At 36.0% G+C, this 24,040-nt stretch overlaps 1 protein-coding gene and 1 long non-coding RNA gene across 2 annotated transcripts in view; both read left to right on the top strand.

The window, feature by feature from the left end:
- The first annotated feature begins 2,997 nt into the window (after positions 1 to 2,997).
- The window catches only part of epas1b (endothelial PAS domain protein 1b), a 58,297-nt gene continuing 37,254 nt past the window's right edge, over positions 2,998 to 24,040 (top strand). Inside the window, 2 exon segments of the mRNA XM_067421677.1 lie at positions 2,998 to 3,296; positions 23,460 to 23,650. Of these exon segments, the coding sequence (XP_067277778.1) occupies positions 3,271 to 3,296; positions 23,460 to 23,650 (217 nt within the window). The 5' untranslated portion in view covers positions 2,998 to 3,270.
- Positions 11,580 to 13,365, top strand: LOC137045160 (uncharacterized). Its single transcript, XR_010898709.1, has 3 exons — positions 11,580 to 11,782; positions 12,991 to 13,043; positions 13,322 to 13,365. It is a non-coding gene; the product is annotated as an uncharacterized lncRNA (long non-coding RNA).

Genomic DNA, 24,040 nt, shown 5'->3' with positions numbered 1-24,040 from the left:
TCAACGATGTCGAGAACTGAGGGACCTCAAGGTACATTATATATACATTATATATGTACATAAAGTAAGGGATAATGTACACCCAGTCTCAAATAAATAACAGATACAAAATATTGTCTTGAGATTAAATATTTTATTAGCTCTTACGCAAAGCTTCCGCGAAGAAAAACAGTTCCAACCTGCTTTAAGCCTTTATCTATTGCTGAAGATTTGAGATTTGCCATATGCTAAATGTTGAAAATAAATGCTGAAAGGGTTAGTTCACCCAAAAATGAAACCAAGCCAATGATTTACCCACCCTCAAGTTATCATAGGTGTATGACATTCTTCTTTCAGACAAATACAATCGGAGTTATATTTAAAAAGTCCAGGCTAACGTTAATCCAAGCAGTTGTTGTAGTTTGAAGTCCATAAAAAATGCAGCTGTCCGTCAAATAACGTGCTCCACACGACTCCGATGGGTTAATAGAGCCTTCTGATTCGAATCGATGCGTTTGTGTGAGAAAAATATCTATATTAAAAACGTTATAAAGGAAACCTGCCTTGAAGTCTTCCATTGTAACCCACGAGATGGCGCCAGCGTTAAGCATAGAAGTAGTACCGGTCAAGATAACTCGTAGTACCCGTATGAGCGGGTGTTATCTGGAAATAACGTACCGCTGGAATACGCGATTGACCAATCAGAATGAAGGATTTCACAGAGTCGTGTAATAACTTTAGATAACAAAATGCATGTGTAAAAGCTAGTAAACAGCATCCAGGAACTTTTTTTAGAACTAGCTTTAGCTACTAATCAACAATGCTTTCATCATGGAAACTCTTACATGCAAAACACTGTATATGTTATGAATCTTACAGAAATTCATCTTCATCACAGTATAACCTGATGTTATTGGAATAACATGTATCAATGCTACCTGTTTTTAGCTTTGCCTAATAAATATAACTAGCTCATTACTGAACCAAACAAAAAAATATATTTTAAACTTCACCAGTACCGGTATTCTAGCTTGATAGTGAGTACTAAAAGACATCTTATTCGTTTAAATTCATACTGATAAAGTTAGATGTTTTATTACATGTGATTCTGACATAATGTCACTACATGCACTCCGGAAAGAGCCCAGAAGAGAGAAGGTGGAGTGAATGGAAATAATGAGCTGTTTTTAAAACAGCCGTGAGAGGTCTACAGACACTCAATTTTTATACGTTCTTTTTCAGAGCACTTTCATTTTAATTATATATTGATATATGTGATAAAGTTCGTATTGTGAGGAAGGAAGAGGACACGGGGGTCGGCTGGACTGTTGACGCTTCTTTTATTATCTTTCTCAGAACACAGCAGCACACTCAGGCGTGTGACTTTTCTCAAACTCATAAACAATAACACTTCCGGGTAACAGCACTTCCGGGTCAACTCAGTCTCTCGTGTGGGTGCGCGTCAACAGTCCCTCTCTCTCTCCCTGGTCTCTGGTTCCGCTGGCGTTTTATCCCCTCTCCGCGCTCATTACTGGAACAAGATACAGGTGTTATTAATCTGCGTCCAACCCACTCACTTACCGCTCGTCCCGCGGCTTTCTCTCCCGCTGCAGACCTCGCTGAACCACGCCCCCCTTGCCACAATATATAAAGAACGTTTAAACAAATTTTGAAAAAAGGTTTTTTAACCAATTCTTACCTACCCTACCTTTAAAGGTGCATGTAATTGTCACAATTCACCAGTGTGAGTGCCCTCTGGTGGTGATCATGGGCACTCACACTGGTGAATTGTGACAGTAATATTTTTGCAGTAAAATTTCCAAAAATAGGCCACTATAAGCCAGTGTTAAAAAACTATATGTCAGTGTTATATATTTTGTTCAGTTGAGTACTTGCAATATCCCAAATGTTTCCAACTATTTGTAAATTTTGAGAACATTGGTATTTTAACCAACTGGTATGTCTGAGGGAGTCGCCTGTCAATTATCATATCAGTGTCATATCTGTGTTACCCTCAGTTTCCGTATTTATTTTGGCAGAAACACTTACTCTTCGTTCAACAAGTGTCACAGCTGCTGAGTGAACGCACGGAGTAACGTCATAACATCATTTTCAATACACTTATGAATCTAATATGATAAACAGAGCTGTGTTACTTAATGACCAGAGAAGCGGAAATGGCGACGGCGACTGTGTCCCGTCATAATAAAAGTCCCGCTGCTCGTGAGCCGTCTGTTTGGCAACAATCGCCCCAGCGGCCTTGCTCAGCTCCCTCAACACTCGGTCCTGCTCGCTTCATACTACAGTAACGTTAATAACCGCATCCATGAACATGGTTTCTGCCCCGAGTCCTATCCCGATTCTTTTCCACCGACTGTGAGGTGAAGAACCACATGTCCCAAGATTTCCTGGCGTCATCAAACTATGCCTTTGATTTGAATAGGCGCCCTCTAGTGGACGCAAATACAGGACGATTCCGTATTATACGGAACAGTTTGCAACCCTAACCTCATACCACAGTAGTAATGTTAATACAAAATTATGTTTAAAAATTCATGATCCCAAATGCTCATCAACTTCATCAAGTTATGACTTCATTACTCTCTTAAATAAGCACCTTCCAGTGGTGAAACTTACATATTGTGCCTTTAACCAATATAATTTTAAGTGACAGTGAATCTTAGATTATTTTCCCCTTAACCCTGAATGTTTTTTGGTATTATTATGAGCATTACATTTTTTTACCGAAGCTTACTCTTCCTTCCCACTCGGTCCTGCTTCAGAGAACTCTGTCGTCTTTAATAGTTTATAGTTGCTGTCATTTTTTCAACTAACCCGCAAAATTTAGCTGATTAATACGTTTGATGCTAGCTGTCTGAGAAGGTAGACCTACGGAGCACTTATGCAGGAGTGAATGAGCTGTCAGTGCTGACGGTGGGCGGTTCCCAACGGCGGCTCCAGCCAATCAAAGAGCTCTAATTGATTGCTTAGCTGTCAAGCGCCCTTCAGTGAGACGCTGCGGTCTGTGAACTTCACTGACCTGAAAACAAGCGAGAAACTCCCTCACCGCGCTTGGACTTTTACAAAAGTGGGAGACTGTACGATCCTTGGCAGTGTTCTGAGACTGTACACTCACTTTTGGCCTGCTGGTGGACTTTACTGCATTTTCACGATCAATTGTGCGTCTTTTTGTGTTGTTTAACGCGCGTGTTCGCGGTGGTTTGAAGCGTGTTCTGTTTGCATAGAGACCTGACTGCTGTCGAACTGCGGGAATTACGAGGGGACCGAGAGATGACAGCTGAGAAAGAGAAGAAGAGGTAAGTTAAGCGGGCCGCGGGTAATATTGTATTAACTGCAACTCTGTAAACTCCAACTGTTGCGCTCAGTTCAGGTTAATGGAGCTGCAGCAACAAGTGAATCTCTGTGTGAGACTCGAACGCGCTGCTGTCGCTTAAAGCCAAAGATGGTAGATTGGGACAATCGCTGCTTATTTCACAGCACCACACGACATAAACGAAAGAAAGAGGTGTATATATTTTTTTCATTAAATGTGTATTTGGACACTAATGTGTAGTATGAGTACCTGTATCTAGATATTTATTATTTCCATATTAAATACTGAACGCATTTAAATATTTTTAATACAATATCAGTCTGTAGAAAACAGTGTGTATATTATTATTATTATTATTATTATTATTATTATTATTATTATTATTATTAATGTTATATATATTTGAAAGCTCTACTAGGCTATATCTAAAATTATTAATGAATTGTACATTTGCATTGTATCAATTGAACATGGTAGCCTACATTGAAAAAATAAATGTTTTACATTATAGTATAGCCTAACAACATTTTAGTATGCTTTTATGTAACTTATACAGCTGTGTAATTTGTACAAAATGTTATGAGTTTTACCTTAATTTTCTGTATCAGTAGCTCTAATTAAGCGTGGTTGAAACTGCATTTTGTGACTTTGCACCACTTTGACTTGACCATTCAAGGAAGCACTTACACTTTTACATATAGCTAGTTGACAGTTATTACAGTGAACAAGGATTTTAGTGAAGCACATGTTTATTAGGCAGCATATTAACATTATATTATTATTTATTACTATTTTATTACTTTACACTTGGAAATCTCTAGTAACTTGAAGTTATGTTATATGAAGATTGAAGACCAGAGTGCTAAGAGTTCTATTAATGAGAGAAAATTTGAGAATATGTTTGTGCATGTGTCACGGCTCTGAGAGCGCCTTGGAGTCTGCCTCATCCTCGTGACGTTTAGTCCCTAACAAGTTTTCTGCCTCTTATCTGATGAATCTCAGGGTGGCAGAACGCAACTAAACATCGCTACAAAACTCAAATGAACAGAATGTATCTCTCTACAGGACTTTTTTTTTAGTATATTTAGAAGAGGTGCAAATACTTTAACCTTAAGACACAAACCTGTGATCCTGCCTGTCACTGATAACAGACTGAGACACATAAGATGTGTTATAAAACACAGAAGTGTGTGTGTGTGTGTGTGTGTGTGTGTGTGTGTGTGTGTGTGTGTGTGTGTGTGTGTGTGTGTGTGTGTGTGTGTGTGTGTGTGTGTGTGTGTGTGTGTGTGTGTGTGTGTGTGTCTGTCTGTGTGTGTGTGTGTGTGTGTGTTGTTTTTTGTCTATACTGAACCCATATGTTCTGGAAGTTTGCCTGAGCGAGATTAGCTCAACCCTTATATGTTTTTATATATATTTTGACATGTTTGTATTCATGCATGTTCTGTAAGCCAGGGCCCCCTCCATGGCCCCTAGTATATATCACGCGCTTTGGTGCATAGGTTAAACATTTATTTTCGGTTGCCAAAATTTCAGTGAATCTTAACATGTTTGATCAGAACTGCAATTACGTATTGTTTGCAACTACAAGGCATGACGGGAGCAAGCAAGCCTCTAATGAAGCCGTTGTTATGGTAATCAATCATCAAGGCTCTGACTGAACATTAAGTATTTGTGTGCTCATCAATAGAACTGAATTGATTGACTGAATTGGTCAGTTTGGACACTTTTTACTCACCATTTGTTGTGGTTCTAATTTGTTCATTATCTGTTATGGTTCTCCCTTACGTCACCCTGAATCACCAGGCTTTGTCTGTGGTTCATTTTGTCACTGAGTGGCTCATTTACGAAGAAAAAGGCCATGCTTTGTGATGGGCTCTATTAACTCCCTCAGGCCAAAAGCTGGCCATTAGCCTGCTGTATAACTTGTGCACTGTTTCAGAGCATTGTCCTGAACACAACCGCTTACCTGCACCGTACCTAGTCTGGGATTGGAGTATAAAATTCTTCACTCTTGTAAAATTCATGTTTTATTATAAAAAAATATTATTAATAAAAATAGAATCTAGTGACCTTGGTATTAAATTCTGTTGTCATGAAAGTTACAAAAAAGTTATGTACCCAGGCTCATGTGAAAAAATCTGTGGTGACATTTTTGCAAAAGTATAGTACATTGCTCTTTTTTTCCCTACCATTTCAAGTGAAATGTCAAGTGTGCGCTGCTAAAAGCATGTTTAGTTTTATGTGAAACAAGTTTAATGTGAATGGGACAATGTCAACACACATATACATATATATATGTGTATATATGTGTGTGTGTTGACATTGTCCCATTCATATTAAACTTGTTTCACATAAAACTAAACATGCTTATATATATATATATATATATATATATATATATATATATATATATATATATATATATATATATATATATATAGTTAATTGATATTTGCATTTATTTTTTTTCACCATTTCAAGTGAAATGTCAAGTACGTGCTAAAAATCACATAAATTAAATGGTTCATTCCCTTGTTCCGTTAAGATTTGTTTTATTAAGCTTTTTTTTTTTTTACTCATTTACAAATCATAATTCATAATGTGTATGGATTATTCAGTTACATTTGATAGAATTTTATACTGTAAATCTTGAAAAAAGGCTTATTTTTTAAATTTTTTGGTGTGTATGAACTTTTACCTTATGATACTTTTTATCGCAAAAGATAAGGTTTATGCAATGTAGGCTTCTGTTTTCTGTCACAATTTGGGATTTACATTCAGCATCCTGAAATGTTTTTTCCAGTCAAGACTTTAAAGTCACTGCTTGAATATGTTCATCCATCTGTATGAACAGGTGAAGCCACGCCTGCATTCAAACTAACTAATGACTAATTAACTAATTTAGATGCATCTTTCCAGCCTTTTTTAAAGGTGCAGCATAATTTATCAGGATCTGTCGGCATAAATGCAATATAATATACATAACTATGTTTTCATTGGTATGTGCTTACAGAATGAACTGTTATGTTTTTATTACCTTAGAACGAGTCATTTCTATCTCCATACAGGAGGTCCCCTACAGCGTCATCACCATTTTGTGCCACCATGTTTCTATAGTAGCCCTAAATGGCCAAACTGCTCTTCAGAGCACTAGCTATACTCTCTGCTGTCTCAGACAACACCTTTGTCTTGTGTCGGCCTCCGAGCTTCTCTATGGGCTTCGAAAGGGAGGAGTGAGCGGTTGCAATTCACAACCTCACCGCTAGATGCCACTAAAATTTACACAATGCCCAACTGTGTTTAAAAATAAGGTCCCACCTACAGTAAACCCTACATTTAAAGCTAACCGACAGTATTAAATGGTGAACATCCATTTTCTGAAGCAACCAAGCCATTTTATCTTGTTTCTACACATCTTTGAGCTCTTTTATTGAGGGTTGTGTTTCATGGGATTCGTAGCCAAGCTCTCTCAAAAAAATGCAAGTGCAATCCTTTTTGCTACCAAGCAAATTTACTATAGCCCGATTTGGACAGGATTAGTTTTACGTTTCACTTAAGTGTAGATGGAGTAATGTAATTTTACCACTGTACATCTGTAATATTAATAGCCAGTTCGCACAGGATAAAACAAACAAAAAACACAGTAGAACTAGCAGAAGTGGGAGAGCTACCTCAATTTACACAATGCCGTCACCTCCCTGTAGCCATGGTGAGTCCTGATATCACGTGTACCGGAAATGCCAGAATATTTCCCAACATAATTACAGCAGGTCTATTCGCACGACACTGGTATTACCTAAGGTATTTTTTCCGGACCTTATTACAGAATGTAAATCGCTGATGGGACGTAAATCACTAAAAAGCTCTGGTAACCTCTCCATGTTAAAAATAATCTTGTCTGAATAGGGCTTATGTCAGAAAAGCCATACATCTGGAGCTGGTTATGTTATGCAAACATCAAAATGTATTAATTACAAAACATGCCATGAAACCTGAAGTGAATTGTATGTACTGGTATGTTTGTATAGGTTAGCAAAAGTTTAGGTAGAGGCCTTTTTTTGCAATGAGTCTATATTGCAAAACACAGCAATTTTACAAGGTGGCTAATTCATGCGTATTTGACGAGTTGCACAATTTATATAAATTCGTACAAATGACCTCCCCATAACCTCACCCCTAAACCTACCTGTCACAGGGTTTAGACAACTCGTACGAGTGAGATCGGACAAATTGAGTTTTCTGGAAACGTAAAAGCTGCGAGAACAGTGGCTGTGTTTAAGGACTTGGCACTTAATCTCGACTGAAATACTGAAGGACCTTGGTGTATTATTACATTATTGTGGTATTACAATGATGAACAATGTTGTTACTGTTCTTTTATGCATTTAATAAAAAAAAATTAAAAGGAGTGAGGTCGTAAAAATTTGTTGTAAAATATATACGAATTGGTCGTGGGAGAGCGTTGGTTGGTCATGCGTGCCCCATTTCTTACATTTTCTGTCAGCCTGTTGTCATTACTCTGAGCATTTCACAAGAATTTTGGCTTGTCAACTTGACTCATAACACATTCAAAAGTTTGGGGTTAGTAAGATTTTTAATAGAATAATCTTATGCTCACCAAGTCTGCATTTATTTTATAAATACATTGTGAAATAACATAAATGAACCGTTTCCTATTTTAATACATTTTAAAATATATTTGCACAACATATAAGCATATAGGAATGATCATGTGATACTGAAGACTGGAGTCCTTGAAAATTCAGCGACTCCAGTCTTCAGTTTCACATGATCATTCCTATATGCTTATATGTTGTGCAATCAGATATGATAATAATCAGAAGCATTTCTTATGTTGAAAACCATACTTTTGTGGAGACGGTGATCCATTTTCATTCAGGATACTCTGCTGAAAAGGCAGTCTTAACAACGGCGTATAAGACTTTTGTTTTCATAGGAGAATCTAAGATATGAGACGTTTGGTGGAGAAATTCAAAGAGCCTCCCAGCTGTAGGACAGTTTATTGTGACAGGATCTCTGGAGAAGGCCTGAATGGAGACTTCATAGTCCCCACCCTCCGTTAACGGCAGGGGTGCGAGGCACTGCTCTCAGTCTGGGAGCTTATTTTCTCCTTCTCTTTTTCTTGTTTTTCTCCCTCTTACTCCACTCTCTCTGCTTGCCTCTGATTCAGCATCTCTCCCATCTTCTCTTTCTTAAGGCATGCTGCTCTTTACTAGTGTTTTTCCACTCTTTACCTCCTACAGACCACTGTCTCCCGACACTTCCTGTTAATCAACCCCATTCTTCCTCCTGCCGCATACTTCCGATGTCACATCAATTTCTGACATCAGCTGCTTCCAGATGAACTTTACTCTCATTACCCTTATTTGGTTTTGGTCCCCATCAGTGAACTACGTCATCGGCTACCACAGTAAACTTTGACCCTGATTTCCTTTAATTGCGTAGAATTCCTGAAAATTAGATCTGAGTAAACATCAGTGTGCATGGCAGCAGAAATGGAACGTTTACTGTAACTATATTAAACTACCGGTATATTGTAACCTAACTATATTTTCAGAAGAACCATCTCTTCGACCAGTTGTTTTATGTAACATTATATATAACATAGATTATAAATATATATAATATGTGTAAAATATAACATTTCCAAAACCTTAGTGAAAGTTTCAGGCAAATTTTTCTTTCATCATCTTCTTTTTTTAAACCATTTTTCTAATTAAAATGTTTAAACCAGATTTCAATTTGATAGGTGTGAATGGGACCTTTTGTATTTGAGATATTATTATGAATGATGTAAAAATGTATTGCATTGAGCAAAATGCTATCAAGTTTAGGCAAGTTTATATATATATATATATATATATATATATATATATATATATATATATATATATATATATATACAAAACACTATATATAAATATTCTATATTTTATACATTTTAAAAAATGTATTTTTTTGTGTGTATATATAATATACACAAAAATAAATAAATGTTTTAAAATGTATAAAATATAGAATATTTATAGTGTTTTGGTTTATAGTGTGTGTGCGTGTGTGTGTGTGTGTAATCCACCAAATTATGTCATATTAGTAGAGCTGATATTTGAAAATAAATGTAACACACGTGAATATCTGTAATTCTGAATCCTCTGAACTTCTGATGATGCTCAGATTGATGCCTTGCTTTTGAAACGATCTGTGTTATGAAAGTGCAATAGAAATAAATGGGAATTGAATTGATTGGTCTCCTTGAAGAATCCTTATTGTGCCCAGAAAAACTGTGTAGCGTGGGCTGTATGCCTGTATACTTGTATATGTGTTACAATATGTCAGCTCTTCGGCTTTGTCATCAGCTTGACGTGTATACCCCATCCATTTCTGTGATCTTTCCTCTTCTGGTGGAGAGGGTTGTACCGGCGATGGTTGTTGGATGGGTTTAAGAACATTCTGTTCCAAAGGATCAGAGATTAGCCTAGTCCACATTGTTCTCTGTTTGTGTTTAGCAAGATGCCAAAACGATCGGAAAACAGACTGTAAGCTAGCAATGGCTTTGGTGTTTCTCATTAGAATGAGTGGCTAGGCATGGGAAGTCTCCTCACCTCTCTGCTGCTGCGTTATACATTTACAAAGAGAGTCTGCTGTGGACTTGAAGAGAATTTAAGTCTGAACAGACACTGTTTACTTGCTGGTAATGTGTTTACAACACATACTGGGCTTGGAGGGTATTATTTTCCTCACTGATGTATTGAATTGAAAAAGACAGCAAAATGGAATACATAATCCAAAAATGTACTCAACTTCATTTCATTTCAAAGCTGTAAGACTTTAAAAGGAGATAATTTTGCGATTTATATATATATATATATATATATATATATATATATATATATATATATATATATAATAATTTGCATATCGGTTGTTATTATTATATATATTATATCCACATGTTTTGGGATGCCTGCCTTTACATCCACATGAACAATAATAACATCCGATTATTAATTTGTAGGATTTAATGGAATTGGCCCACCTTATGCAGCTATAACAGTGAGTAACTGTGAGGTCAGGCACTGATGTTGGACAAGAAGGTCTGGCTCGCAGTCTCCGCTCTAATTCGTCTCAAAGGTGTTCTATCAGGTTGAGGTCAGGACTCTGTGCAGGCCAGTCAAGTTTCTCCACACCAAACTCACTCATCCATGTCTTTATGGCTTGGATGCAGCTGCTTTTATACGCACTCTATGCACTGTTCTTTAGCTAATCTGAAGGCCACACAAAGTGTGGAGGTCCGTAGCTATTGACTCTGCAGAAAGTTGGCGACTTCTCTGCACTGTGCACCTGAGCATGCGCTGACCCTGCTCTGTGAATTTACGTGGCCTACCACTTTGCTGTTGCTGTTGTTTTCCAATTGCTTCCACTTTGTTTTAATTCCACTAACAGTTGACCGTGGAATATTTAGCAGTGAGGAAATTTCACGAATGGATTTATTGCACTGGTAGCAACCTATCACGGTACCAAGCTTGAATAAGCTGAGCTCCTGAGCGACCCATTCTTCACAAATGTTTGTAGAAGCGTCTGCCTGCCTACTGCCTAAGTGCTTGACTTTATACATCTGTGGCCATGAAAGTGATTGGAACGCGTGCGTGCCTGTGTGAAATCTGCATATTGGTTATTTTATTATTGTATTGTTTTATTTTTGTACTTTTTTATTATTATTCCTGCTTTGGACACTGTTATAAGTAATCATTAGTCTGCATCTACAACAATAAAATGTGCACATTTAATAGCTAATTTTTAATCATTTATATCTATTTTTGCCATTTAAACATTATTATTGTTTTTTCAGTTGTGCATAATTAAGCTAAAATTGATACACAATATGTGCTATTCTTTCTTTAGTCTAAATTATGCTGTTATGTGGTAGAGACGGTATTTGAATATTGAAAACGTGAATATCTGTAATTCTGAATCCTTTCAACTTCATTCATCATAGGTTTGAATGTGCATGGGTGTTGCACAAAATACATAAAATCATATAGATTTAGAATATGGGTGAGTAATTTTTAGATTTTTTTCTCTTTTTATAGGACTAGGGTGAATGATCCCGTTAAAGGGCAAAATTTAACAGGCGAGATGTCAACCTTGCAGCGCTGCACCTTGCACCCTGTTACCAATCAAATGTTTACTCTGTTCACAAACACTCAAGGGCCTGGGGCTTTGGACTTTTAGCATCTGGCTGCTGTGTCCTAAAGCATGGAGCTGTTTGTTGTGAAAATAGTTGTGGGACAGCAGATGGCTGCGGCTGACGCTTCTAGCTGGAGTTCCACCTGAGGCTACCCAGTGACGTATTCTTCACAGACGATATGATTTAAAATCTTAGACCAAGCAAAAAGCGTGAGGAGGGGGAGGCATAATAACCCTGCCAATCCAAAAAATCAGTAACAGGTGAGGGTTGCCTTGCTAGATGCTTGTTTTGATATTCAGTCAAACTATGCTTCTTTCACTCAGAAATAAAAATTCTGTCATACAATCTTTTGATGAAAACTTGATGAATGTCCAAGTTGCCATGAAATGGAAGGTGATTCAAATGTCCTGCCAAATTTCACAAAGCACAAAATTGCTCAGTTAAAGTGGTCCATATAGGCTACCTCATATTTTCTTATGAGGTAACTAAAGTTAACTAAAATGTTTAAAAATATTTTTTTTAATATGTGAAATATGATTGCAATAAAAATGCAATGAAGTGCAACATGTGCAGCTTAAGTATGGGCCGTATAGGCTACATACAACTATAATGAGAACATTTTTGTGTGCTTGAGAAATGACTTTTAATGGTGAGATTTTTGGTTATGTAATCGGGGCATTTGGATTTATCGGCTAATATGTCGGTTATTGGCTTTAAAATATAAATAATTATCGGTATCGTCCAAAATTTGCATCCCTAAAAAAAGTCAGAATTACAATATGTAAACTCACAATTGCAAGAAAAAAAATCAGAATTGTGAGATAAAAAGCAATTACCTTTTAATTTTGTATTCTCTACTTAATACAACAAAACAAGCAAAAGTAGACATTTTTACTTGACCACTAACTGAAATAGCAATAAAAATAAAAACACAAAAATTGACAAGCACATAACGAAATTACTGAAACTTAAACTAGAATTAAAACAAATAAATTAATAATTAATAAAATAAACACTAATTCAAAAATATGAATAAATACTACAATATTTACAGAATAAAATAACACTGCTGCACCTAATCCTAGTGCGACATGTTTGGAATCACACGAGGATGAGCTTAATCTTGGAGCGAACCTTTAAGTAAATCATAATCTTGACTTTATATGATTATGTCTAGTTCTCTTTAAAGTAAGTGTTGCAGCTAGCGTGTATACTCAGACACAATGTGCGGTGCCAATTATGCGGATGACACTGGTTTTATTCTGTGTAGTGACATTTCCTGATCCCTCTCCATCATTTCCTGTCTTCTGCACTTTCATCTGTAATGAAGGGGGCTAAAAATAAACAATAAAAAAAAGTCCATCGCATCACATTGGTTTGTAGGCATGCAGTATAGTTTTGTTTTCTTACAAGCACATTAAATGTCATTAAATGTACTTGTAACCTGTAATTTTTTACTCTTTCCCAGGTGCAACAATCATTTCTGTTGAATGGCATATGCAGCACAGAGACATATGCCAGGTATGTGCTTTGTAGGGATCATTTGAAGTTACGTCTCGCCTCATTCAAGCACCATTAGTATCTCGCAACTTGTTTCAAAATAGTACGTTCCATTGGCTGATTCAGATGCTAACGAAGATATGGTTCAAGTGAAGGTTGTATAACGATTTGCTGGGAGAATACGCTGTTACACTGTTGAGAGGATCCGTTTAATGCTTCAGGTCACATATATGTGGACCATGAAGGTTCATTGTACATGTCTAAAGCTGCACCTTTGCTCCATTTACCTCATGCTCTAGGAATTCCCTGAGAAAAGGCCGAACACACGCGCCCGCATCCACCGACTCGGTGAGGTGATATCATGCACCAAAAGGGTGATTATTTTGAAAGCTGTTCCTTTAATCTGGTTTTACAGTTTACGAGTGGGGCATTTGGTTTATCTATCTAAATTAGGTTATATTATTCATTCATTCGTTCGTTCGTTCCTTCATTCGTTCATTTATCGTTCGAAAGTTTAGGGTCAGGAATGTTTATTTGTTTGTTTGTTTGTTTTATTAATTATTTATTTAAACTACTGTTCAAAAGTTTGGGACGGCAAGATTTATTTATTTATTTATTTATTTAAACTACCACTCAAAAGTTTGGATCGGGAAGATTTATTTATTTATTTTATTTATTTGTTTGTTTGGATGGTTGTTTTTTTTTTATTATTTTTTTTAATTACCATTCAAAAGTTTGCGGTCAGGGATGTTTGTTTGTTTGTTTAAACTACCGTTCAAACGTTTAGGGTCAGGAATATTTATTTATTTGTTTGTTTAATTTGTTTATTTTTTTGTTTTATTAATTATCTATTTAAAGTACCGTTCAAAAGTTTGGGTCGGGAAGATTTATTTATTTATTTTTTAAACTACCACTCAAAAGTTTGGGGCCAGGAAGATTTTATTTATTTATTTATTTATTTATTTATTTATTTATTTATTTATTTATTTATTTATTTATTTATTTATTTATTTATTTATTTATTTATTTATTTATTTATTTAAACTACCACTCAAAAGTTTGTGGCCAGGAAGATTTATTAGTTTGCTTTTTGTTTTTGTTTATTTATTAATGAATGAATGTAATACTTTTATTCAGCAAGGATGTATTTAGTTGTTCAAAAGTGACAGTAAAGACATGTATAATCAAATGTTAGCATAAATCAAATAAATGTTTTTGGAATTTATATTCATCAAAGAATTGTGAAAAAGTATCTTTTCTGCATTGATAATATTAAGAAATGTTTGCCATTGCAGCAATGCATTACATTTCAAAACTGAAAATAATTATTTGAAATGCTAATAATATTTATAAAAAATAATGTAAAACCACAGATACTATTCATTACAAATTATATTAGAAGTGCAATAAATTAAGACAGAAAAAAAAAATTCACTTTCAATTTTGATGTAATTTATGGTTGCTATAAAATTGCCAGGTTCCCCAGCCTTGTGCGACACAGAAGCTGTCTGAGGAGGTTTTGGAAAGTGAAGGTCAATTAGGAGTTCCAGGAAAGAGCCGCTCACTGCACGGCTGGAATAGCTGGGGGGACAGCACTTAATTTAGTGCATTTCATGCAAGGCAGCGGCCATTCTTCCAGTCATAAGGTAGCGCGTCATTCTTTGCATGCCTGAATAGGTCAATACTGCTTAGTCAGGTTTCGTGTTTATGTTTATGGCTGCTCCCGTGCCGTGCGACCGTTTTATCATTAACCACATCTGTGACTGCAAGGCCATTGGTCCACCTGTTCGCCCCACCTGCTAAACATAGTTCAAACTGATTTTCCAAGTCGGCTCAGTCAGTTAAGTTTGTTAATGTATTTATTTGTGGCTTTGTTAGGATCTGATGGCAGGTCATATTTCAGCTTCAGTTGCGTGACTTTAGGAGCCTCATACAGTAGCTCATTTATCAAACTGGAATAGATAACATCCTCATGACAGGCTGACATCTTTCGCTCTTGTGTTAAATACTTTGAATTCTCAGTGTGATCTGGATGGTTCAACAGCATGCGAATTTCAGCACAGGCTTTCGGTAAAGTGTGCTGAGGTTGCACGTTTGATATTCTGCTTTAAGTCTCACTGAACAGATTGACGTTTGTTTGTGTGTTTGTTTGATTGATTTTGTTGCTGATTTCACGTTTATTTGGAAATTTACCAGTGTTACGTATGTTTGCTTAAGTACAAAGGTACATAGCTGTTACAAACCTACTTTTTGGTGTGTTTTTTCTTCAGACCAGTAGAAAGAAATTTTAAGTGTATCTTTTATAGCACTTTTTCTATTTGCGTCTGTAGATTTCAGTGATGCATATCTTTAAATTGGATATCTTTAAAATATCTCATTTTAAAGATATGCATCTTTAAAAAATATTTTTTCTTCTCCTGCTCAGTCAGCAGCACTTGCATATACCAAACTTAACTTTTATTTCTATATATATATATATATATATATATATATATACTGATTTTATAAATTTTATTTTTTTTAAAAAGAAGCCTTTTTTGGCTGTTGACATTATTTTCTGATTCAATGGACTGATAAAAAAAAAAAGAAAAAAAAGATCCAAAACCCTGTCCGGAAAAACCTTTGACCCTAATATGTAAAAAAAACAACAACAACAAAAAAACACCTGAATTGGCATCCAATGTTCAGATTTTTGTTCTGGAAATCCAATTAAATATGCACTATTTAAATAAACTCAAAGTTGATTCTTTTTCTTTTCTTTTTTTTCTATTCACCTGGGGTGTCTTACATAAATTATTTGCTTACATTTTAATTACATCTTTAAAATAATTTGTAATGATATTTGCTTAATTCTTTTGCTGACTTTTATAAGCGTAAATGTCAGAACTTATTTATATTGTTGTATAAGTAAAAGTAACTTATTAATTGTTTATCATTTTTAAGATGAACACTTACTTGACTGGAGCAATTTATGCTTGTGATTTATCCATACTAATTTCAAATCAAATATGAATCAAATATGATTTATTAGGCTTTTAAGGAACATACATTTGTACATCCCTCAATCATAATTTTATTGTATTGCCTCATATGTTTTGCCCTCCACAGCTTTGATCATTTAAAGCTACACATTTAGTCTTTCTAAGACAAAACTAAGGAGATTCAGGGTGACGGATGATATTTATATTTATTTTATGCAAGTAGTCTGCTATACCGTCATCTGTGATTTACTTTACAAGCTATCAGAATTTCATTTAAATAATATAAGTAACATCACCAAATTGCATATTTAGCCCCGTTTGGGTGTTTGAATAAAACTGAGGTGTTTATTTCCTCCTATACTATATGAGCTATAAAAGCCTGGGCCTGTATTCATAAAGAATCTTAATGCAATGAGTAGCTCATAGTGACATAATGATAAGAAAATTCTTAGAAATGTGAGCGTTTACTCTTAAAATCAAAGAAAAATTCCTAGTAAAATAAATGAATTCAGAAAGTATCTTAAACCTTAAAAGAGGTCTTAATGTCAAATTCGTTAGGAGCACGGACAAGGACTTTTAAGAGGATTAGGAGAAAATGGCAGAAAGATGAAGAGGGAGAAGAAATGTGTTGCAGACAATGGATGACAGTGAGTTAATAAGACACTATTAGATCGTGCAGGGATCATGTTTGTGACAGATCTCATTAGAGACACGCTTGCATCTCCAACGAAGCGCAGGAATGCCATAGCGCCAGAAATGAAAGTAATCGCTATACATTACAATATTTGGCAACTTGGAAAATGCAACAATGCAGCAGCGATGCTTTGGGTCTGTCACAACCATCTGTAAGCAGACTGGTCACACAAACAGTAACAGCACTTTCAGAACCTCATATTGTGTCACATTTCATTTAGTTTCCACTGGACATTCCCACCTAAATTGAACTTTTTGCCCTTTTTGGACAACCAATCATACACAGTCTTCAAAGTGCTGTGTCATGCGTAGCAACGGGGTCAGCCCCGCCTCTTCACTAAGATAAAAGTTTTGTATTTTCCCTGCCTCAGAGTTGCTCTCAGATCGGGCCCGAATTGCTCTTAAGCTAAGACTCCTTCGTAAAACTTTAAGCTAAATTAGGAGTTTTCTGAGAGGACTTAGAATCTTTATAAATATGGGCCCAGGTGTATCAAACATGTTACTCCCTTTTGCTTAATTGTTTGTCTAATGTGAAATATGTATATATTTTCACATGTCAGGCTTTACAGGTCTTAATGAGTGTCACTCAGAAATATTGATACAAATTGAGGAAATATGTGACACATTTATCTGATTTATAAGGATCACTTACTTAACATTTCATTAGTCAATTTGAAACAATATGTTCTCGATTCAAAACCTGAATTAATAAATTCCACATAGCAACAAGGGGCTTGTACTATGTAAAAAAAAAAAGTGCAGTTTATCTTAAATGTATCTGAATGTGATCCGCAATGTCCGATTTACTTCTGTGAGATGACAGAAAATTACAGTGACAGCAAAAAACACCTCCCTTTGCTTTTAGATGTGCTCTTATTTAAATAGTTTCTTGAAAGGATGACATTGACCAGCAGTGAGCAGGTTAAGTTACTGTCATGGCAACAGATTCATCATAGCCTAATTTACTGAAAGGCATTCTAGAATACAATGATCAGCAACTCAAACTGCAGTGGCAAAAAACACCCTCAAATCATTCTATTGAAAACCCCGGATGATAGCAGAGACCGCAGCAGTCGTAGAACTGGATTTGAAGATTTGCTGTCAGTTATGGTTTGCATGTAACATTTGGTGTGACAGAAGCTTTGTGTTGGTGGTCATATGGTAGCCTGTAGACATCCACATCTGCTTCAAAGGGTTCAGAGGGTTCACTAGATGGTTTCATGCCCTGATTGAGGACTACATGTCCATTGTTTAATGTCCCGCAGTATCCTCTGGGTCTTTCACTAACAATGAAGTAGACTGGATAATTATATTTAGGTCTGAAGTACAGACAGAGAGCCTTATAGTCGGACCGAGTGAATGAAACATGCAAGACTTTGAGAGATGAGAACGTGAACTTGCCTCAGCTCAGGGTATATGAGGAGAAGTGGAATTTTATTTAACTTTTTGCTTGTGCTATCCGCATCTTTGTATTGCAGATGTTGAATGGTACACCGTTACCTCTTGAATCATCTTTGCTTCTATGGTAGTTTAAAGGAACCTTTATAAAACAAGTCTTTGGCCATTGAAACAATTTTTGGCATCATATAGTATTTGCCATCTGCAATCTTATTGGATGCAGGACAGGAAAAGTGGACGTCAAACTCCTTAACACCGTCTCCATGGAAACCAGCCAAGTACCTATTTATTTTCTTCTTAATAGGACAAGAGGAAGAATAGACGGGAGTATTGTTTCTGCTATATTTTGAAGAGCAATTTGGACTGCATCACTTGTTACCTGACGTAGACCAAGATGTCAGACCAGAGAGGTCTTTTTTTTCTGAACAAATAAATGTTAAAATGAGCCACAATGAGACCATAATGCATCATTATTTATTTATAGCACTCATTAGAATATAAATCAATAAATGCGCATACAAACATTTAAAAAAAGTTCAATATTTTATTTGATTAAAACCACAAATTAAAGCTAGAGATGGCTTCAAAGATTCATTTTATCATTCATTTCAGAGTTCATCTTCAGAACACAAATGAAGATATTTTTGGTGAAATCCGATTGCTCAGAAAGGCCTCCATTGACACCAATGTCATTTCCTCTCTCAAGACCCATAAAAGGCACTAAAGACGTTGTTACAAAGCCCATCTCACTACAGTGACTTGTATAGTGTTGGCCGATTTCAAAACACTGCTTCGTGATGCTTCAAACAGTTATGAATCAGTGTATCGAAGCAAAATTCGGATGTGTATTCGGATCGCCAAAGTCACATGATTTCAGCAGTTTGGCAGTTTGACACATGATCCGAATCATGAATCGGGACGCTGATTCATAAAGCTCCAAAGCTTCAGAAAGCTGTGTTTTGAAATTGGCCATCGCTATATAAGTTTTTTTTTTTTTTTTTTGCATGCAAAAACTATTCTCGTCACTTGATAAAATTATTGTGGAACGACTGTAGTGAGATGGACTTTGTAACAACGTCTTTAGTGTTGCTTTTTATGGGTCTTGAGAGAGGAAATGACATTGGTGTCAATGAAGGCCTGTCTGACCCATCAGATTTCAACAAAAATATCTTTATTTGTGTTCCGAAGATGAACAGAGGTCTTCGACATCAGAGGGTGTCGAACTACATGAGAGTAAGTGATTAATGACAGAATTTTTGGGTGAACTTACCCTTTAAAATAACTAATTTCTCTGGATTTAAACATTCGTGGAAACATTTGAGATATGTACACAAAATGAACAAAATATATATTTTGGATTTTTGGATATTTGGATATTAAATCCAAAATCTTACATATTGTGCCTTTTAAATAATGTAAATGCCTTGTTGAATCCAGAGGTCAAAGCAGAACGGCCAGACTGGTTCGAGGTGATAGATAGGCAACAGTAATAAAATTTATATGCCAGGAAGCAGCATGTGCAAAAAGGTGTCAAAACCCAGCATTAGCAAGTCATACATAATAAAGTGGCCTGTAAGTATATATATCATACTTCAGTGAGAGTGACTGATTTTTATTTGTTCTTCTGAGATTTAATAAAATATAAATCCTTTTACAACATGTGGGTTTTGGTGTATCTACATGTGATCTTGCTTGCACATAGGGGTTGTGGTATGCCACAGTTACAGTGAATTAAGAGATCACTCAGTGCTGTGGTAATATCTCGCCCTCTGAAGTGACCTACAAACCACAGCTCAAGGCACTCCAAGTGCATGACTGCAGAGCTTTTTGTCTCTTTTTAACTGAAAATTATAAAAAAAAATATTAATGTAACAAACAATCAATGGAACTGTGGAACTTTCACTTATTACATTAATCATTTTCTTCAATATTTTTCTTCATTTATTACAACACGATGGTTGTGGAAAATAATGACTTGGGACTTCAGATTTTTTTTCAGATATCTCTGATAACCAAAACCATCTTTATATTTATTTATCAAGTCATTATGCCAGTCTCGGTTGGATGAGTGAATTATCGATTTGTAATACGTTATCAGAGAGTTGTCAACATTCATCAAGATAAATGTGAAATAAATTCTAGTTCCTGTAAATAATGTCTTGTCATGGAACAAATGTGTTCTAATTTGGGACAATATTTTTGTTTATTAAATCCAGGATGTAGCTATAAGTGATCCATTCCCATAAGCACTTGAACCAGCCAGAAATGTCCCACTTGAGATCTGGCATTGACCCATCAGCTCTTGACTGTTTGGGCTAGAATAAATAAAGCAGTACAATTTTATAAGTGTTCCCTTTTCTGTCATTATTACTGATTTATTGTGTTACACAGTTTATTATACGTTTGGGCTGTTGCCTGTACATTTATTGACCACACAACAAACCATTTTCGTTTTTATTTTATTCTTCTTGTTGATCAAAAGAACTGATTTGATTAAAAGTGAAGGTCATTTTTGAAAGCGTTTGTGATTCAGGTCCTTGTGGGGACCATTTGAATTTTGAATTTTTTTGGTAACCATAAATGAACAGAATTATGTTTTTTGGGGGGTTGAGTAGTTTATGGGCAGGGTTAGGGGATACAATATACAGTTTATACAGTATAAAAAACAAAAATCATTATGTCTATGGAAAGTTCCCATAAACATTAAAGTGTGTGTGTGTGTGTGTGTGTGTGTGTGTGTGTGTGTGTGTGTGTGTGTGTGTGTGTGTGTGTGTGTGTGTGTGTGTGTGTGTGTGTGTGTGTGTGTGTGTGTGTGTGTGTGTGTGTGTGTGTGTTCATTCGCACCTGCCGGACACTGGCTCTTTCTCCACTGGCACCATTTTTGGGCCTGATGTCTGATTCTGCAAGAGTAACATGAGTTGAATAAGAAAGACTGCCAACAGCACAAAGAGACTGTTATTCTCTTGGAAAACTGTTATTCTTTTAAATACACAGATACAAAAGTGGGTTGAGTTGTGTGTTTATATACAGTGTGCACTTAACATAAAGAATATAGAGTTATATCTGGGCGAATTTCTCAAAACTTGTCAATGTCAAACTCATGTTAAAGTCAGTTTAAAAGCAATTGAAAGAAACAGGTTTTTGTGAGATTCACCGATAGGTAATTATGTCCAGATCAGGGCATTGACTAGCCTGGCTCCACCCTGCACCCACGCCCTCCTACGTACTTTGGCTCTATTTTCACTTTCCCTCAGTACTCGGTCTGGGATTGCGGCAGGGCTTGACATTAACTTTTTTGCTCACCAGCCACGTGGCTAGTGGTTTTCCAAAGTTACTAGCAACTCAGCATTTTCACTGGCCACAATTTTGCGGTTTGGAAATTACATTTTATATGATTAAAGTTGAGTTTGGCATGCCTAAATTACTTGATTTTGAGTCATTTTACTTGATTTTGAAGATTTAAAACCCTTTCAAACTTTAACATGCAGAGTGAGATAGCCTACTCTACGTTAAATTAAGCTTCACTACACTGAAGCTACCCCCCTATAGGAAATGTAGCAAGCTAAGCTACAGCAACTTGGCAAAAGTAGTTTACTATATCTAAGCTAGTTTTTATTTATTTAATTTTACATTGAACCAACTTCATTCCAATCAACGCTATCTCTGTGATCAATAAAATTCGATAGACAAAAAAGCAGATAGACATGCATACTTTTTCAGTTCGGCTATTCAAAAATTGTCGAAATCGATTTGGCAACAAAAACATGTGATCCATAATATTAACAAAACCAGGTGTCGAGAGTGTGTGTATGCTCATCTGTAGCCTATGTGTATGATATGTGTTTGCATTTATGCTCAATTTAGACTTGGGCACTTTTGCAGGAAACCAAGTTAATTTACAACAGATAAAGAATTGTAAGACAATTTTAATTTTGTGATACGACGGTCTTCGTATTTCATTTGGCTGTTGGCTGAAATTATATTCAACCCGCCAAAGTGGCTAGTGGGAGTGGCTGCCTTACCCGCCACAGCTGAAATCTACCCGCATTTGGTGGGTTGGCGGGTGTTAATGTCAAGCCCTGGATTGCGGTATATTCACTGGTTTTCAATTATCAAATTTATCAAATCAGCGGACAGAAGGAGTGGCTGAGAACGAAGATGTTGATGTTGTGTGCTACAGTCTATGGTTTGAGATGACATATGTCAAGGACAAACATTAGCAATTGGTTGTGGCAGATCCACAGTGGCCCTGGACAGATCCAATAGTTTTAAACTTCAACAGAGTACCCACCTTCGAGGAAGGTAAGGGGATAGTTCACCCAAAAATGGAAATTATTCCATGATTTTCTCACCCTCAAGTCGTCCTAGGTGTAGCTTAATTAAAGTTCCAGCCGATGGCCTTCTGTGGAAAAGTGTTGAAATTGCCTTCTCTAAGTTCAACGACTGACGAGCGTACCTGCTAGCGTAAGCCTTTAAATTGCAGAGGCACTTTCAACACTTTTTCCAAAAACTGAATACGAAAGTCGATCGGTTGAAACGTATTTCTTAGTTTTAAATATGGATATTGTTCTTATACAAATGCATCAATTCACTTCTAAAGGCCTTAAACCTCTCGGAGCCGGGTGGAGCTTGTTATTTGACGGACAAATGCCTTTAACAGACTTCAAAAACAGAGCCCTGCCATTATAATGCTTGGATTATCCAGGACTTATTTAATATAACTCAACTTTTATTCGTCTGAAAGAAGAATGTCATACACGCCTAGGATGACTTGAGGGGTGAATAAATCATGGGCAAATTTTCATTTTCGGGTGAATTATCACTTTAACGCTTGTCAATGGAGAGTGGCCAGACTCTCTGTACAAATGAAATGCACAAAAGTCTGGTAGTGACGAAATTTAAGGCAGAAACACAAAATTAAAAGATGGTCCTTAAATTAATTTTGAATCTGTTGAAATGATTTGCATATTTTGCACAATATTAAATCTTGTTTCTACAATGGAATAAAACTATTTAAAAGATAATTGCGACCTTTTTATCTTGCAACTTTGACTTTTTTTTCATCAGAATTGCAATTTATAAACTCTGAGTTGTGAGATATGAACTTACAACTCTAAGAAAAAAAGTCAGAATTTTGAGTTTATTTTGCAATTCAGGCTTTATAGCTAACAAATACGAGTCTAAATCAAAAGTTCCAAGATGTAAATTTCTGGGGGAAAAAAATCACAATTACCTTTTTTGGGACAGAAACACGCTTACAAACAATATAGCATTTTAAAAAATTAAATGTATTAAATATATATATATAAAATAATTATGTATATACAATTTTTATCACACATTTTGATATTTTTCCATATTGTAGGTGCAGCTCAGAGCGGCGTAAGGAGAAATCTCGTGATGCGGCGCGCTGCAGGCGCAGTAAGGAGACTGAGGTGTTCTACGAACTTGCCCACCAGCTGCCCCTTCCACACAGCGTCAGCTCGCACCTGGATAAAGCCTCCATCATGAGACTGGCCATCAGCTTCCTGCGGACACGCAAACTCATCACATCAGGTACACATCCAAAAACAAAGATTCTGCATTTAATCATCTAATATGTATTCATGATAATATGCTACCTATCAAAAGTTTTGATTTCACAACATTGATTTGACATTAAAAGGCACTTTTGAATTTAGTTTTGATGCACTTTATTTTTTTAAGACAAAATTATTAAAGCATCGTTTCTATCCACTGTGTTTGAGAGAACAAAATCGCCACTTCCTGGGAAATTGGCACAACATATTTTTAATAAAAATGGACATTGCTGCAATCAGGGAAGTTTGCTAAAAGCATGCAGACGAAACGCAATAAACAATGTTATCTTGCGTTCAAATGCTGGTGTTTGGGAATGCAATCGTGAGATTTGGGAATGCTTCTGGGAGGTAATTCATTATACTAAAT

This window comes from Pseudorasbora parva, chromosome 17 (assembly GCF_024679245.1).
Source record: "Pseudorasbora parva isolate DD20220531a chromosome 17, ASM2467924v1, whole genome shotgun sequence".
NCBI classification, from domain to species: Eukaryota; Metazoa; Chordata; class Actinopteri; order Cypriniformes; family Gobionidae; genus Pseudorasbora; species Pseudorasbora parva.
Note: the sequence above shows the minus strand (reverse complement) of the source record. Positions and strands in the feature narration are given on the sequence as shown.